The sequence below is a fragment of the Centropristis striata genome, chromosome 11, assembly GCF_030273125.1.
Source record: "Centropristis striata isolate RG_2023a ecotype Rhode Island chromosome 11, C.striata_1.0, whole genome shotgun sequence".
NCBI lineage: Eukaryota > Metazoa > Chordata > Actinopteri > Perciformes > Serranidae > Centropristis > Centropristis striata.
The window spans coordinates 7,854,133-7,868,334 of NC_081527.1; the positions used below are offsets into that span (position 1 = coordinate 7,854,133).

At 34.6% G+C, this 14,202-nt stretch overlaps 2 protein-coding genes across 2 annotated transcripts in view; both read left to right on the top strand.

Annotated features, from left to right (window-relative positions):
* Window positions 1–1,559: 1,559 nt before the first annotated feature.
* On the top strand, window positions 1,560–9,593 carry czib (CXXC motif containing zinc binding protein). The gene is made up of 8 exons (XM_059344438.1): window positions 1,560–1,637; window positions 1,725–1,808; window positions 2,498–2,554; window positions 3,267–3,348; window positions 3,421–3,452; window positions 6,428–6,505; window positions 7,264–7,329; window positions 9,330–9,593. The coding sequence occupies exons 1-8, from the start codon at window positions 1,560–1,562 to the stop codon at window positions 9,405–9,407; spliced, it is 555 nt and encodes a 184-aa protein (XP_059200421.1). The 3' UTR covers window positions 9,408–9,593.
* A 1,884-nt stretch (window positions 9,594–11,477) lies between these two features.
* scp2a (sterol carrier protein 2a) overlaps window positions 11,478–14,202 on the top strand; it is a 48,226-nt gene continuing 45,501 nt past the window's right edge. The window contains exons 1-3 of the mRNA XM_059344308.1: window positions 11,478–11,634; window positions 13,088–13,145; window positions 13,282–13,353. Of these exons, the coding sequence (XP_059200291.1) occupies window positions 11,506–11,634; window positions 13,088–13,145; window positions 13,282–13,353 (259 nt within the window). The 5' untranslated portion in view covers window positions 11,478–11,505. The remainder of the gene's footprint in view (window positions 11,635–13,087; window positions 13,146–13,281; window positions 13,354–14,202) is intronic.

Sequence of the window (14,202 nt, forward strand, 5' to 3'; positions counted from 1 at the left end):
GGTGGTGTAATGTTCCCAAGCAAAATCCATTTATACACGCACTTTTATGAATTAATTAACTATCCATGCAATGGGTATTTCAATTTGAATATAATTTACTGATAACCGTTAAGATGGTTTTGCAAGTATTCCCATGACGGAATCAGCTCTGTTAATGAGACAAAGGTTATAATATGTATACTCAGGTTGGTAATACCGTTTTTTGAATTGAATTGCCAGAAAAGGGTGTAATAAGGGTGTTCAATGCCACAGCAATATTAGTTTCCCCAGGTGTGTGGCCATTAACCACCAAGACCCACCACAATGCCTCCGCAAAGCTGCCTCAGGTTAACAATGTACAGTAAGTATCCACTATAGAAGCCAGTTTCCATTCTTTAACTTACAATAAAAATATGTTGAATCAATTTTTGTATTCCACGTGCTGTATTTGTTGTGTATATTGCAATTGAGTGACTGATTTGTACCATGAGAATTGTACTGTAGGCTGTGAAACTGTCTTGGTTTGTTGGATGATGTATGAAAGAATGAGACTTTAATGGTTTAATAAACTGATGCAGCCGAGTTTACCTTTCTGAAGAGTGTTTTTTGTGTGTTAACGACATATTTTGATGCGATTTGTATACATGAGTGACTAAAACGAGTGTATATGCGAACAAAGGCGGATTCACTATAATAACCTTGCATTGGGCACAAATAAGTAGGTCAGTCAGTTTGTTTTTATTGAGTCCACTAGAGGGCGCAACCGACAGCTGGAGTTGTGCTCCCTTCAAGTGCGGACGGATATGTCAACACTTACATGCGTGTGACAGTGAATACTAAAAGTTACTAGTGAAAAATAGTCGACGCTCTAAATTGAGTTATATATATATATATATATAACTATATATATACATATATATATATATATATAACTAAATATACTATAAATACTAAATACTATATATATATATAACTAAATATATATAGATATAACTCAATTTATATATATATATACACACACACATATATATATACATACATACATATACATTATATATAATGTATAATATGTATGTGTATATATATATATATGTATATAAATAAATGTGAACTAAAATGAGAAAAAATACAATCTACGTTTACATTGCAACATTATGGTATATAACAAATTTTTACATAATTTGTCAAAACTTTTGAAAAAAAGGCTGTATTTAGAATATGTTCTACGCAATATTGACGAAATGTGTAAATGTAGAAATATTTCATATTTAATAATTAATTTTTTTTAATTAAGTCATTATATGTATTATAAGTCCACTTAAGTACAATGTAAGTGGATGAAGTATTTAATATTTATATATTTTTTGTGGTTACACCATTTGACATCTTGCCAACCCTTATTTCTCACTGACCCATATACACACATAAATATACACACCTACTCATCTACTTGCAAATATGTAAACCGAACCATACATACTCTGAACGCAGTATTAAATGACAACTTTATTAATATAAGTATTACAGGTACTACTTTGCCATGTAGCTTACCTCACCATAGTAAGAAAACGAGTCATTTTATGACTGAGAGGCAGAATTTACGAGGAGTACCTGAAGGCAGCGGGGAATGTTGTCAATGTGGAAGCTTCAAGATGGTGGTATGTGTCGCTGCAGCATGTTTCTGATGTAAACACTGACATTAAGATGGTTTTTGGTGAGGTTTAATCTCTCCTTTTGCATGACAGAAATTTGGGCTCCAGTTCAAAGCCACTTTGGAGAATGTCACCAATGTGAGGCCACTGGGGGAGGACTTCCGCTGGTTTCTGAAGGTAGCATGGCTGTCAAGCTAACATGCTAATTCATTGATAAATAATAGTCTGTTATCTTATTTTACGCTCTGTGTTCGATTATTTTGTCATGCAAGTTTTCTGAGGAAACGTACTGACATTACCTCCTACCTGACAACTAAATTAGGGTTTACATGTACAAATGTTACAGTGTTTCTCAGTCACTTTAGTGCATTTCTCACATCTATATTAACATTTGCACAACAGTTAGTTCAACCTCCACAACATTTAGTCATTTGTGCTCATCATAGTAGCAGTTTCTCATTCCTTCCAACAAATTACAAGTCGTCACCCTGTTAAAATAATCGCCTAACTCATTTTTTCAAGTTTTGCAGGAAACACAAAAAACTTCACCAAAAGTGTAACATATGACATTTATTGATCATTTCACTCAAAAAGGATGTAACAAAGGATGGCTATTGGCATGGTAATAACACTGTGTGTAAATTATGTAACTTAAGAGAAATAAATGACTTAGGCAATTTTTTTGAACATGCCTTTGTGACTTAAGCAAGATATGGTAACACTTTATTTTGAAGGCGTCTACATAAGAGTCAAAAGCCTGTCAGAAACATGACATGACAAGTACCAAAGCGACTGAGAAAAACTGTAATTATACTGACACACTATCATGTTGACAGTTCTGTTCTGTTTCTTTCCCCTCCATGCAGCTTAAATGTGGAAACTGTGGAGAGATCCCAGATAAGTGGCAGTATGTAACCCTCGTGGTAAGGACAACAATTATCTTTGTGATCGTACAGTTTGGCAAATTTAGCACATTGTCACATACAGTGGTGACATGTAACTCTTCTTTCTACAATGAAAACTATTACTATTTTAATTAACATGCAAATAGACTGTTTTGTAGTTTTATTATTTATTATTTTTTCTGATGTTTTTGTGTGTATAAATGGTAAAAAAAAATTAAAATGGTACATTTCCATAGAAACCTGTGTCTTTTGCTTGGATTTTGGGTTCCTGGCAGCTTTATAGTTTGTTAATTAAAATAAAATGAAAAATCTGACTGATAGCCAAGTTTGTGTGGAGAAAAAGGAGCCATGCATGTGATGTAAGGACGGACTCAAAGATAAACAGAGACATAAATTAATGCATAGGAAGTTGACAAACTTCAACCAAAATCTCCTGGACTTCAGAGGTTTAATACATACATATAATAATACATACATTTAATACATATATAAAACAATCTGAGTTGGTCCATTCTGCATAACGAGTACTTTTACTTTTGATACTTTCAGTACATTTTGATGCTGATACTTTTGTACTTTTACTTCATTAAGTTTTGAATGCAGGACTTTTACTTGTAGCGGAGTAATTTCACAGTGTGGTGGTAGTACTTTTACTTGAGTAAGGGATCTAAAGACTTTCTCCACCACTGGTCACATACAGTATCTAACTGTGTTTTTGATGATTCAACAGGAAAGTGTGCCACTAAAAGGAGGAAGAGGCAGCGCTAGTATGGTGCAGAAGTGTAAACTTTGTTCCAGGGAAAATTCAATCGGTAAGAGTGAACGTGACTCAATTTGTCTTTTTCTTTTTGTAAAAAAGTAACATGTAAACTGTTTCCTTACAGATATCCTGGCAGACACAATCAAACCTTATAACGTAAGCAAACATCTCATACTTCTACCTAGAAAAAGACACATCACCACCACTCTGTTTTATGTAGCACAGGGATGGGCAACTGGAGGCCCGGGGGCCGCATACGGCCCTCACCCTCACTTGAAGTGGCCCTCAGTACAACTACATGCATTTGAGCATGAAATCTTAAAAGTGCAGTGTAAAAATGCACAAAATTACTTCTTGCAATTAATGTTGGTCTGCTGTTCTTGCACTGAAAAAAAAGAAATCACAGTAAGTGGTTATTTTTTATTTGCTTCAAACCTTTTGTATTCCTATTTACACTGTTATACACTGCAAATTATTTGGTTCTTAAGATAAAACAAACTTAGATTTAGAAGTGTTACATAATTTATCTTGTTTTAAGAGTTAATTTCTTATTTTAAGTGTTCAACAATGCTTATTTCTAGTTTTTTAATGATCTTAATTTAAGAAATCTGGTCATGTGAAATTATCTGTCCATGCAGCAAGATCATTTCCCTCAGATTTAGTGTTTTTATCTTGTTTTTAGACACCTTTTTTGCAGTGTATGTGCATTTGAGCATGAAATATGTTAAGTTACTGCACTGTAAACATATTTAAAATTGCAGTTTCATCATATCTGGTTCAGTGCACAGTCCTATATGTGGCCCTGTGGTAGTGTTGATTAAAAATTGTGGCCCCCTGCAGCATTTAAGTTGCCCATCCCTGATGTAACAAGACAGTCCACAGCAGAGAATGATTTGTATAATCTCCAGTTCAACTGGATTGCACACTGCTTCTCCCAACATACAGTGTATTTGCAACCTGAATTTCTTCTTTCACTCATCTTTTTAATTTGCAGTACCACCTTTCAGACAGACACTTATAATTTAAATGCACTAAGCAATAGCAGAATCGTGGTAGTTATGGGGTGTTTTCACCCTTGTGTGGTGTTTGGGTCTGTGGGACCCGTTTTAATTTTTTATTAAAAGAAAAATGATACAATTAATACATTTTTCAAACTGAGACTCACTGACTTTTGCTCATTTTCTGTGAAGAACATATATCAGAATACATATTTAATGACCACACACCATACACCCCCCCTACACATTTCTATTACATATAAGATGTCCGGGTCCACTGGACCCGGGGCTAATGGAAGAGTGGAAATTGATGTTCTGTGTTCCACACACACACACACACACGCACACACACACACACGCACACACACACACACAGATAAGTGGCAGTATGTAACCCTCGTGGTAAGGACAACAATTATCTTTGTCATCGTACAGTTTGGCAAATTTAGCACATTGTCACATACAGTGGTGACATGTAACATTACTAAAGTACTGTACTAAAATTTTGAGGTACTTTTTTTTTTCTTTTTTTGAAACTCATTTACATACAAGACATACAAGTAAACAAGGGTACTAAGGATAATCGTGAAAAAAAATTGAGGTACTTCTACTTTACTTGAGTATTTCCACTTTATGTAACTTTATGCTTGTACTTCACTGGATTTTTTTTTAACACATATCTTTATTGATTTTTTTTTACTTTAAAATTTGTACAAAAATATTCTGTTACATCTTTCAAGTCTTTAAACAACTTCCCTCCCTCCCCCCGACCCTGAACTTGGAGCCATCAGTTATGAGAACAATGATACTTTGATTCTTTGGAAAATAAAAAATAAAAACACAAAAAGCAACATGTACAGTATACCTGTATATCATCTGGTAAAAGTGGACACATAATCCACTGAAATAAATAGGAGAGAGGAAAAAAACAAAACAAACATACCTATACTCAGAATATACATACAGTATGTAGCCTATATATAAAAATAAGAAAAAGAGAGTATTTGTGTATGTAAAAAACACACGTCTGTGTGTATGTGTATGTCTGTGTCACACACACACACACACACACACACACACAGCAGGCCTAGACAGGAGGAGGACAGAGTGTAGGTACACAGAACATCAGAGGGTCAAATGTGCGAGAAAATGAGAGCAGACAGTGTTGACAAACAATGTTGCAACCTTGTGTGGGCACCATGTGTTCAATGGGGCTGATGTGTTGTCTTGACTGATATGTTTACTCTGTGTTCATGTGTTCAGCTTGTGTTGTGCATCATCTGTTCAGTATTTTAACATAAAAGTGTTTGATTGTGAGGCATTAAAAGCCACAAAATGCAACGGCTCCATCAGACCCACAAACGCTGGCTGAGTAACAACAATATGAACATTACACAAGGGTTAAGTGGAAAATGATCAAACTGAAGGATAGAAAGCACTCTAGGAGGGGATCTTTTAATGGCCAGTATGAACAGAATGCTTACAGCAAGGGAAACAAACCTATGACAAACTTGAAAATATTGTGAAATTTTTTTTTCCCCTGGAAGTTTTGTTTGTCATTATTGTGTCTCTTTAGTTCTGAAAATACTTTAAAAATCCCTTTTAACACCTGGACACAGGGTTGGTACGGGTGCTTGAAATCCTTGAAAATGCTTGAATTTACATTTTTTATTTTCAAGCATTAAAAAGTGCTTGGATTTTGGATAAAATGCTTGTAAATGCTTGAAATTCTTACTGTGTTTCTCTTGCAATCTGACTATAATCATCTATAGACTATAGATAATCACTGAAAAAATGAAAAAAATCATAAATTGAATATTAACAAACTGTACTTTTGGTTGTTAAAAGTGTAAAACCATCGCTGTTGGTATGGTTGAGTGAAATGACCCCTTTTAACATATAAGTACTCATCTAAAACATGCAACTTATAACCGTTGTAAGGTCCTGGAAAAGCTTGAAAATGGACCTTGAAAGTCCTTGAAAAGTGCTTGAATTTGACCACTCAAAAAGTGTATGAACCTTGCTTTTAACACCTGGACAAAGTCTCATATTTTGACAGATTGCTGCTTTATTTCCAGCCGTTAACAATATTTGTCTCTCTCTGTGTGGTGCTGTGTGTTTGCTGGGTTGAAGGCAGAGGACAGCGAAACATTTAAGACGATGGTGCAGTTTGAGTGTCGAGGTCTGGAGCCCATTGACTTCCAACCTCAGGTGAGACTCTTGGAATAGATATAAAGCTACGTTCAGACTGCAGGCACACAATATATTTTTTGGTCATATCTGACTCAGATCCGATCCGATAGTCTGAACAGCGCAAATCGGATTTTTTCCAAATAGGATCCAGGCCACTTTCATATGTGGTCCTAAATTGTATATATATATATAAATATATAAATGCTCTTCTTCAACATAAAACACTCCTGTAGTGATTACAGATGGCTCTTAAAGTTCTGTACTTACTTGATTCCTGTGGTCTGAGGCTAGCACCTTCAGGTTGAATGCACTTATTGTAAGTCGATTTGGACAAAAGTGTCAGCTAAATGACATGTAATGTAATGATTTCAGGAGAGCTGCATCACTGTTGAGTTTATTTGTAATTTAATATAATGTAAATATAATTTCCTTTGCACTTTGAGCACCAAAAGCCGAGTGCCATCTAGTTCTGTTATATTTGAGAGAAAGCAGTCGCCTCTACAGCTGATATCTTGAATTTTAATGTTGTGTTTTCAAGGTTTGACAAGTGCTTGAATTTTGGATAAAATGTTTAAAATTCTATCTGCATTTCTTTAACAAAATAGAATAGAAATATAATTAGTTGGAGAACCTGGAATGAAAACGTAAAATAATAATTTTCAGTATGTATGTATTTAAAGAAATATGTAATTTACCACAGCTGTAAGATGCTGGAAAAGCTTGAAAATATCTTATCATGTGATTTTTCTCATTTTGCCTTTTTAAACCCATTCCAGGCTGGTTTCACTGGACAAGGAGCAGAATCTGGAACACAGTTTCCTGAAATCAACCTATTAGAAAAAGTAAGTGATGGGAACAACTCTTCCTTAAAAGTATGCCAGTTATTGTTTGGTTCATTGCAAATATATAAGCTTTTTAGATAATCTTTGACTTTGAATTCCAGTAGTTAAATATTAAGTTCTTTTTTAAATCACTTCTTTAAAACCCACTTTTATAGACTAGCTTTTATGTAATGCTTTCTATTTCACTACTCTTTTTTTCTTCTTCACCTTTTACTTTTTTCTCCTTTTTACCATTTAATTCTGTGTATCTGAGCATATTGTTTTTCTTTTAATGTAAGAATTGTTTTTAGTCTTATGGCATCATTCTCTGTGTAATAAACTGCTCTTTGTTGAAGCACTTTGTAAGCTGCTGTTTTTAAGAGGTGCTGTATATATAAAATTATTACTATTTTATTTATTTACACTTCTGATTCAGTCATTTTTATTAGGGGTGCACCGTTTGCAATTTTCTGGCCGATCACCGATTTTTTAAAAAGCCTGACCTGCCGATTCCCATTTTTTTATAACTCACAGCATACACCTTCAATGTTTGAATCTTATTTTATTGAAAAACAAAAACACAGCAGTATTTTTCTTTAACAAATAATCAAATCATATATATATATATATATATATATATATATATATATATATATATATATTGAACTTAAAGTAAATAGCAACAATTTACAGGACAAACTACGAAAAGAACTGCAACCATAAATAAAGTGTTCTGAGTTTTTGGTTTCGTTATAGTACAACATACATACAATGTTGTAGAAAATCTTTAAAGAAAAACACTTGACGACCAGGTATATTCGAATAGCAGCCTTGTGCGGGATTTATTTGTAGGTATCGAAAACGGATACAGATGCCAAAGGTGACAAACAAATCCAAAAGTCAGAACAACACTGAAAGAGACAACACCCTGTGTTTCTCTTTTTATTTTGCAGGTTCATGCGTCATTATTTCTGTGTAACTAAAGTTCAATGTCCTGTAATTTCCTGTTATGTTCCACTTTTGATATAAGAGCACACTTGGGAGGTCAGATTCCTTTTCTGATGTTATTGTATCAACCAGAGCATCCGCTTCAGATATGCTAGGCTGATTTGTCTAATGAGTTTTTCCTTTCCCATAAAAACTGAAATCCTACCTTGTGCCACGTCACGCAATCATGCATTAATTTCTTATATATATATTTTCAACGGATTTACACTACAACAACACAGTCATGCAGAAGTATGCGTACTTTCAGACCTTTGCAGAGGTAGATAAGATCGCTAGATACGATCGGTTTGACGTACACTGTAAAAAATGATAAGCAATAGCTACTCAATAAAATTGAGGCAACAGATTGCACGCAATATTATTTATTAAATCTAACTACGTTACAAGTTCAGATAATAACAACTTAACAGGAAGTGCCTGTCAATTAAAAACGGACTAATTCTATTGTGTTGGATTCATTCAAAACTCTCTTGATTTATAATTACATACACATAAAGATTATATTTAATGTGATCAAAATCAGTAGATTCTATCTCAAACATTTTTATATTAAAGTTACTTAAACAACTGCCTCAAAATCAAGGACGTATTTATATTTACATTACATTTTACATTTTTATCAAATATATAAAGTAAAATGAAATGACTACAGAATAATTTGTTACTGTGCAGAGGGCTCTGAAATCTGCTCTTTAACCACACTGTAAAACCCAACATTTTTCCTTTTCAATACAACAAAGATTTGTGCAAAAAGTCATTTTTACCCAAAATATTGAGTCAAACACCAAGATTAATTTGAGTTAAGTTAATTCTTTCGCAGCATCGACACTCAAATATTTAAAAGAATAAGAAGTGTAAAAGAATCTGCCGATCGCTGATCCCGCAAAATTAAGGAAATCGGTGCACCCCTGATTTTTATACATATCCTAATTGTTCCAGAAATGACTTTACAGAATATTACCGCTTCTCTTTATCTGTGCAACTTAACAAAAGGCTTGTTTTGTAAATTTCAGGACTGGACAGACTATGATGAGAAAGTCAAAGAGTCGGTGGGAATATATGAAGTCACACACCAGTTCATCAAGTGCTGATGTCATCGTGTCGTTGGGTGAATGAACACTAAACATCTTCAGGCTTCAGGTGTTCAGGAGCTGGAGAGGTTCGGTTGATGGACATTAACAGGCGTGGATGAATGCACACAGGTTCTCCATACAGGTCTCGGATTAATCAACATGTTCAAGGCTTTTTTCACTGCTTCAATAAAGTTGAAAGGTGACGATGTTGAGTGAACCTCTTTCTTTGCCTATTTGAGTGAGTGTCACATTACAATGAAGCGAGACAAATGAGGAGCAACATGAGCTGATTGCAAATAACTGTAGATGACTGTTAACCCTTTATCAGGCAAATAACCATGTTTTTTCACTTGAGCGGACATCTACAACAGGTCTCCTCGCTCTCCGTGAGCTCATAGAACCACATGGATTTCTACATCACTGACAAGTCAGTAAATCACACAAGATTCAAGCTTTCCTTTATTGTCATTGTATTAAAAAAAGTATACAACTAAATTTACGTGTGCTTCTCATATATAAGGTGCTTAAAAAAAGACATTCAGACATTACGCATATGTAATAAGTAGTCTAAAAAGATAAATAAATAGTAATAAATAGTTTAAAGGTAAAAGATAACGTGATGGATGCAAATGATGTGTTATTGTCTATTTAGGGTTGCTGTGGGAAAGAGACTATAATAATTATGACTCAATTGACCTTGATTTGCAATATAAAAATGAAACATTTTGCAAAAAGTCTCATAATATCCTCCAATAACACTTGAGGGTTGATATTTTCAATTTCCATGAGTGCCTTATAAAGAGATAAGCATTGAGAAGAAACAAAAGAGCTCTCACTCTATCAGCATTTCAAGGTACCGTGAATGTGTCACAGTAGGCCTTTTAAAAAAAATGAAGACGACAAAAAAATCACTCTGCATTTCAGGAAACCCTTGGACAAGCAGCTAAGTGTCTTAGTAATACAGTACAGTACATTTGCAATAGTAATACATATTCTATAATAACTAAGCTTTTTATGTTTGAGCAGCCTTGGAGCATAATATGTATACTGGATAGTAAATCATTAGAGGGAAAGTGATTTTACTCTGGTTCAGCTTGTAGTAAGGTGGTTTGACAGATAAAGTCATTTGCTAGCCCATGTCTGCCAGTTATAAAAATAAAAATGGAAACTTGGCTTTGTTGAGATTTTTTTTTTTACCATTTTAAAAGTCATAATTATGAGATAAAAAGTCAAAATTATGAGATAAAAAGTCATAATTAGATTTTTAAAAAGTCATTATTACGAGATAAAATGTCAAAATTATGACATAAAAAGCTATAATTATGAGGTAAAATGTCGATTTTATGAGATAAAAAGTCATAATTATGAGATAAAAAGTAAAAATTATGAGGTAAAAAAAAGTCAAAATTCTGAGATAAAAATGTTGAAATCATTAGATATAAAGTCATAATTACTAGATTTAAAAAATACAATTATGAGATAAAATTTCAAAATTCAGATAAAAAATATATAATCAATTAATATAACATAATATAATTATGAGATTAAAAAAGGTCATAAATATAAGATTAAGAAAGTCATAATTATGAGATAAAAAGTCACGATTATGAAATAAAAAAATGTATGATATTAAAGAAGTCAATTATGAGATAAAATTTCAAAATTCAGATAAAAAATATATAATCAATTAATATAACATAATATAATTATGAGATTAAAAAAGGTCATAATTATAAGATTAAGAAAGTCATAATTATGAGATAAAAAGTCACGATTATGAAATAAAAAAAAATGATGATATTAAAAGTCATTGTGAGATAAAAAGTCATAATCATGAGATAAAAAGTCACAATTATTAGACTTTTTAAAAAGTCATAATTATGACTTTGTGTCTCATAATTTCGAATTAATATGGGCAACAAAAAAAAATCAAACAAAGCCAAGTTTTCATTTTTATTTTTATAACTGGCGGAAATGGGCTTCCATACATTCCAGCATGCCCACAATATGTTGTCTTCCTCTTTTTCCACCGAGTGACTCCTCTGCTGCTTTATAGACGATCTGCTGCCTCATAGACGATCTTTGCCGTGCAGAGTCCAGTGGATCTGTCAGTCTGATGCAGTTTGCTGCTCGCAGACCTGTCTGTCTCTGTCTCTGTCCCTCTGTGTCTCAGCTGCTGAAGACAAGAACCATGGCATCTCAAAAGAGGAACAGGGTGTTTGTCATCGGAGTGGGCATGACAAAGGTAATGTTATTTACATTTATATACATTTATATTGCCTCAGTTCACAGGAAGACCTGGAGCAACCTTATGCAATAAGCTAGCATAGCTGGCTAACTCCAGATTCAACATATTCCTCTTAAAAACCTCTGTTTTGTTGCAATAAACCAACTGATCTCAGTGTGGTGGATTGTTAACTGACAAATATTGTGTCAACAACTCTCCATAACGTGTGTCACAACTGTTACTTAACATTAGCTAGCTAAGTTAGCCAAAACAAGTTAGCATTGTTTCAGTTTATTTATTTTTTATAGTTTATAGTTTTGTGGCTTTTAGTCTGTGATCCCTGCTGCTGCTTGGCTCAATGTCTCATGCCCTCATTTTGAGTCCATAGTTCATGGTCAACACAGTGACAGTCTGTGCTAAGGGTCACCATCACTCCAGTTGGCTTAAAATAATGATCTGAAGCTGCAGGGCTGTTTACCTAGTCTAAGGTCTGTCAGAACGAGTCTCAGGTCAAGTCTCTTGTTTTCACAAGCAAGTTGCAAGTCGTCACCCTGTTAAAATAATCGGCCAACTCATTTTTTCAAGTTTTGCAGGAAACACAGAAAAACCCAAAAGTGTAACATATGACATTTATTGATCATTTCACTCAAAAAGGATGTAACAAAGGATGGCTATTGGTATAGTAATAACACTGTGTGTAAATTATGTAACTTAAGAGAAATAAATGACTTAGGCAATTTTTTGAACATGCCTTTGTAACTCAAGCAAGATATGTTAACACTTTATTTTGAAGGAGTCAGAAACATGACCAGTGTGAGAGAGATGACACCAAATTTAACACACCTGCTCCCCACTCACACCTGAGACCTTCTCACTGTGAGGGGTGTACTCACTTTTGTTGCCAGCAGTTTAGACATTAATGGCTGTGTGTTATGTTCAGGGGACAATACATTACACTGTAATACATGCTGTACAAAAGTGTTATTTCTTCAGCCTGGTCCCATGAAAATATATAATAAAATATTTGCAGAAATGTGAGGAGTGTACTCACTTTTGTGAGACACACACACACAGGCATTTGCCTTGCCTTTGCAAGTAGGGCTACAACTAAAGATTATTTTAGTCACAGATAAATGCCTTTATCAATTAACAATCAAAATGTCAAAAAAGAAAAATGATGCAGTTTACAATGATGTACAACAAATAATAGCAGTGAATCCTTTAATTTTGAGACACGCATTTAAAAAATAATCCAATTTGAACAATTATTTGACCATTAAGATTATTGCCTATAGTTTTTCTTTCGGTTGACTAATCCTCATGTCTCTATTTGCAAGTCTCTGACTCTGTCACTTAAGTTTCATCTAATAAAATGGTTATGGTGACTGTGAAGGTGAATATTATCCTGAACATTAGAACAAGAAAATCTGAATGTTTCTGTTTATTAACACTTGTCTGTATTTTGCTGCAGTTCGACAAGCCCGGAGCTCGAGGCGACTATGATTACCCTGATATGGCCAAAGAAGCAGGTGCTCATCTTTACAGACAAGAACTTTGTTCAGTCATTAAAAAAAGAGATATCATATCTGAATGTCTGTGAAATGGATCTTGTTACATAATATGCAACAAAGTGTTTTATTACTGTATATCTACGTCTTGTTTTAGGTCAGAAGGCTCTGGCAGATGCAGGAGTCCCATATTCTGCCATTGAACAAGCCTGTGTAGGATACGTCTATGGTAAGAGTTGTTGTTAAGACCCCTGTCTATGTATAAATGGTTTGTTTTGTGCATGTTGTCCACTGAAATAGTGAATTAGCCTGGATGTACCCATACTGCCTTGCACGCTCGATTTCATTTTGAACTGCGAAAGGGTCTGGTGTCTATGGCCGGGATCCAATCACAGAACGGGGAGGGACGGCAAGACAATGATGCGTACTAGTGGACAGACGGAAGCTTGTAGTTTTGTAGTTTTCTTACGGATCCAACATGGCTGCAGCAGACGCGAAGCTCTCTTTGGATCTATCTGTAGACAGTGTTCTAGATAGTTTAGAGTCAAAGTTTATTTTAAAAGAACAACGTTTGACTTTACACTCTTGTTTCACCACCAAAAAGGATGTTTTAGTCTTGCTTCCGACAGGATTTGGCAAAAGCCTAATCTATCAATTTGCCCCACAACCGCTCACTGCTGTAACCACGGTGATCTGGCTACGAGCCGGGGGACAGCGGAGCCGCCCAGAGACCCCCAGCAGCTCGTCAAGTGACCATAAAATCAGTGGATGTGTGTGGCTGAATGACATGAGGGGGAATAAGCCGTAAAAAGGCTTAAAAATAAATAATCTTGCAGAAAGCGAGAACTGGAGAAGCAAAGCAGCAAGCAACACTCTCTCTCTCTCACACACACACACACACCAACACTGCCGGTAGACTGTGAGCTGAAACTACAGAGCAGCCAGAGCCAGAACATGCTGCAGAAAAACGTTGCAGAAGCACAACTGAGCATTTTAGTCTCAAAGTAGAGATGGGCTAGTCTGGCTATATAAACATCAATTTCTGAGCTCTACATACGTCATCTGGTATAACTGATCT

Excerpts from the sequence above, each read along its gene's own strand:
- czib (XM_059344438.1), top strand. The coding sequence starts at position 1,560 with ATGACTGAGAGGCAGAATTTACGAGGAGTACCTGAAGGCAGCGGGGAA. Across the intron at positions 1,638-1,724 it reads GTGGAAGCTTCAAGATGGTG|AAATTTGGGCTCCAGTTCAA; the intron begins GTATGTGTCGCT and ends TTTGCATGACAG. Across the intron at positions 1,809-2,497 it reads ACTTCCGCTGGTTTCTGAAG|CTTAAATGTGGAAACTGTGG; the intron begins GTAGCATGGCTG and ends CCCTCCATGCAG.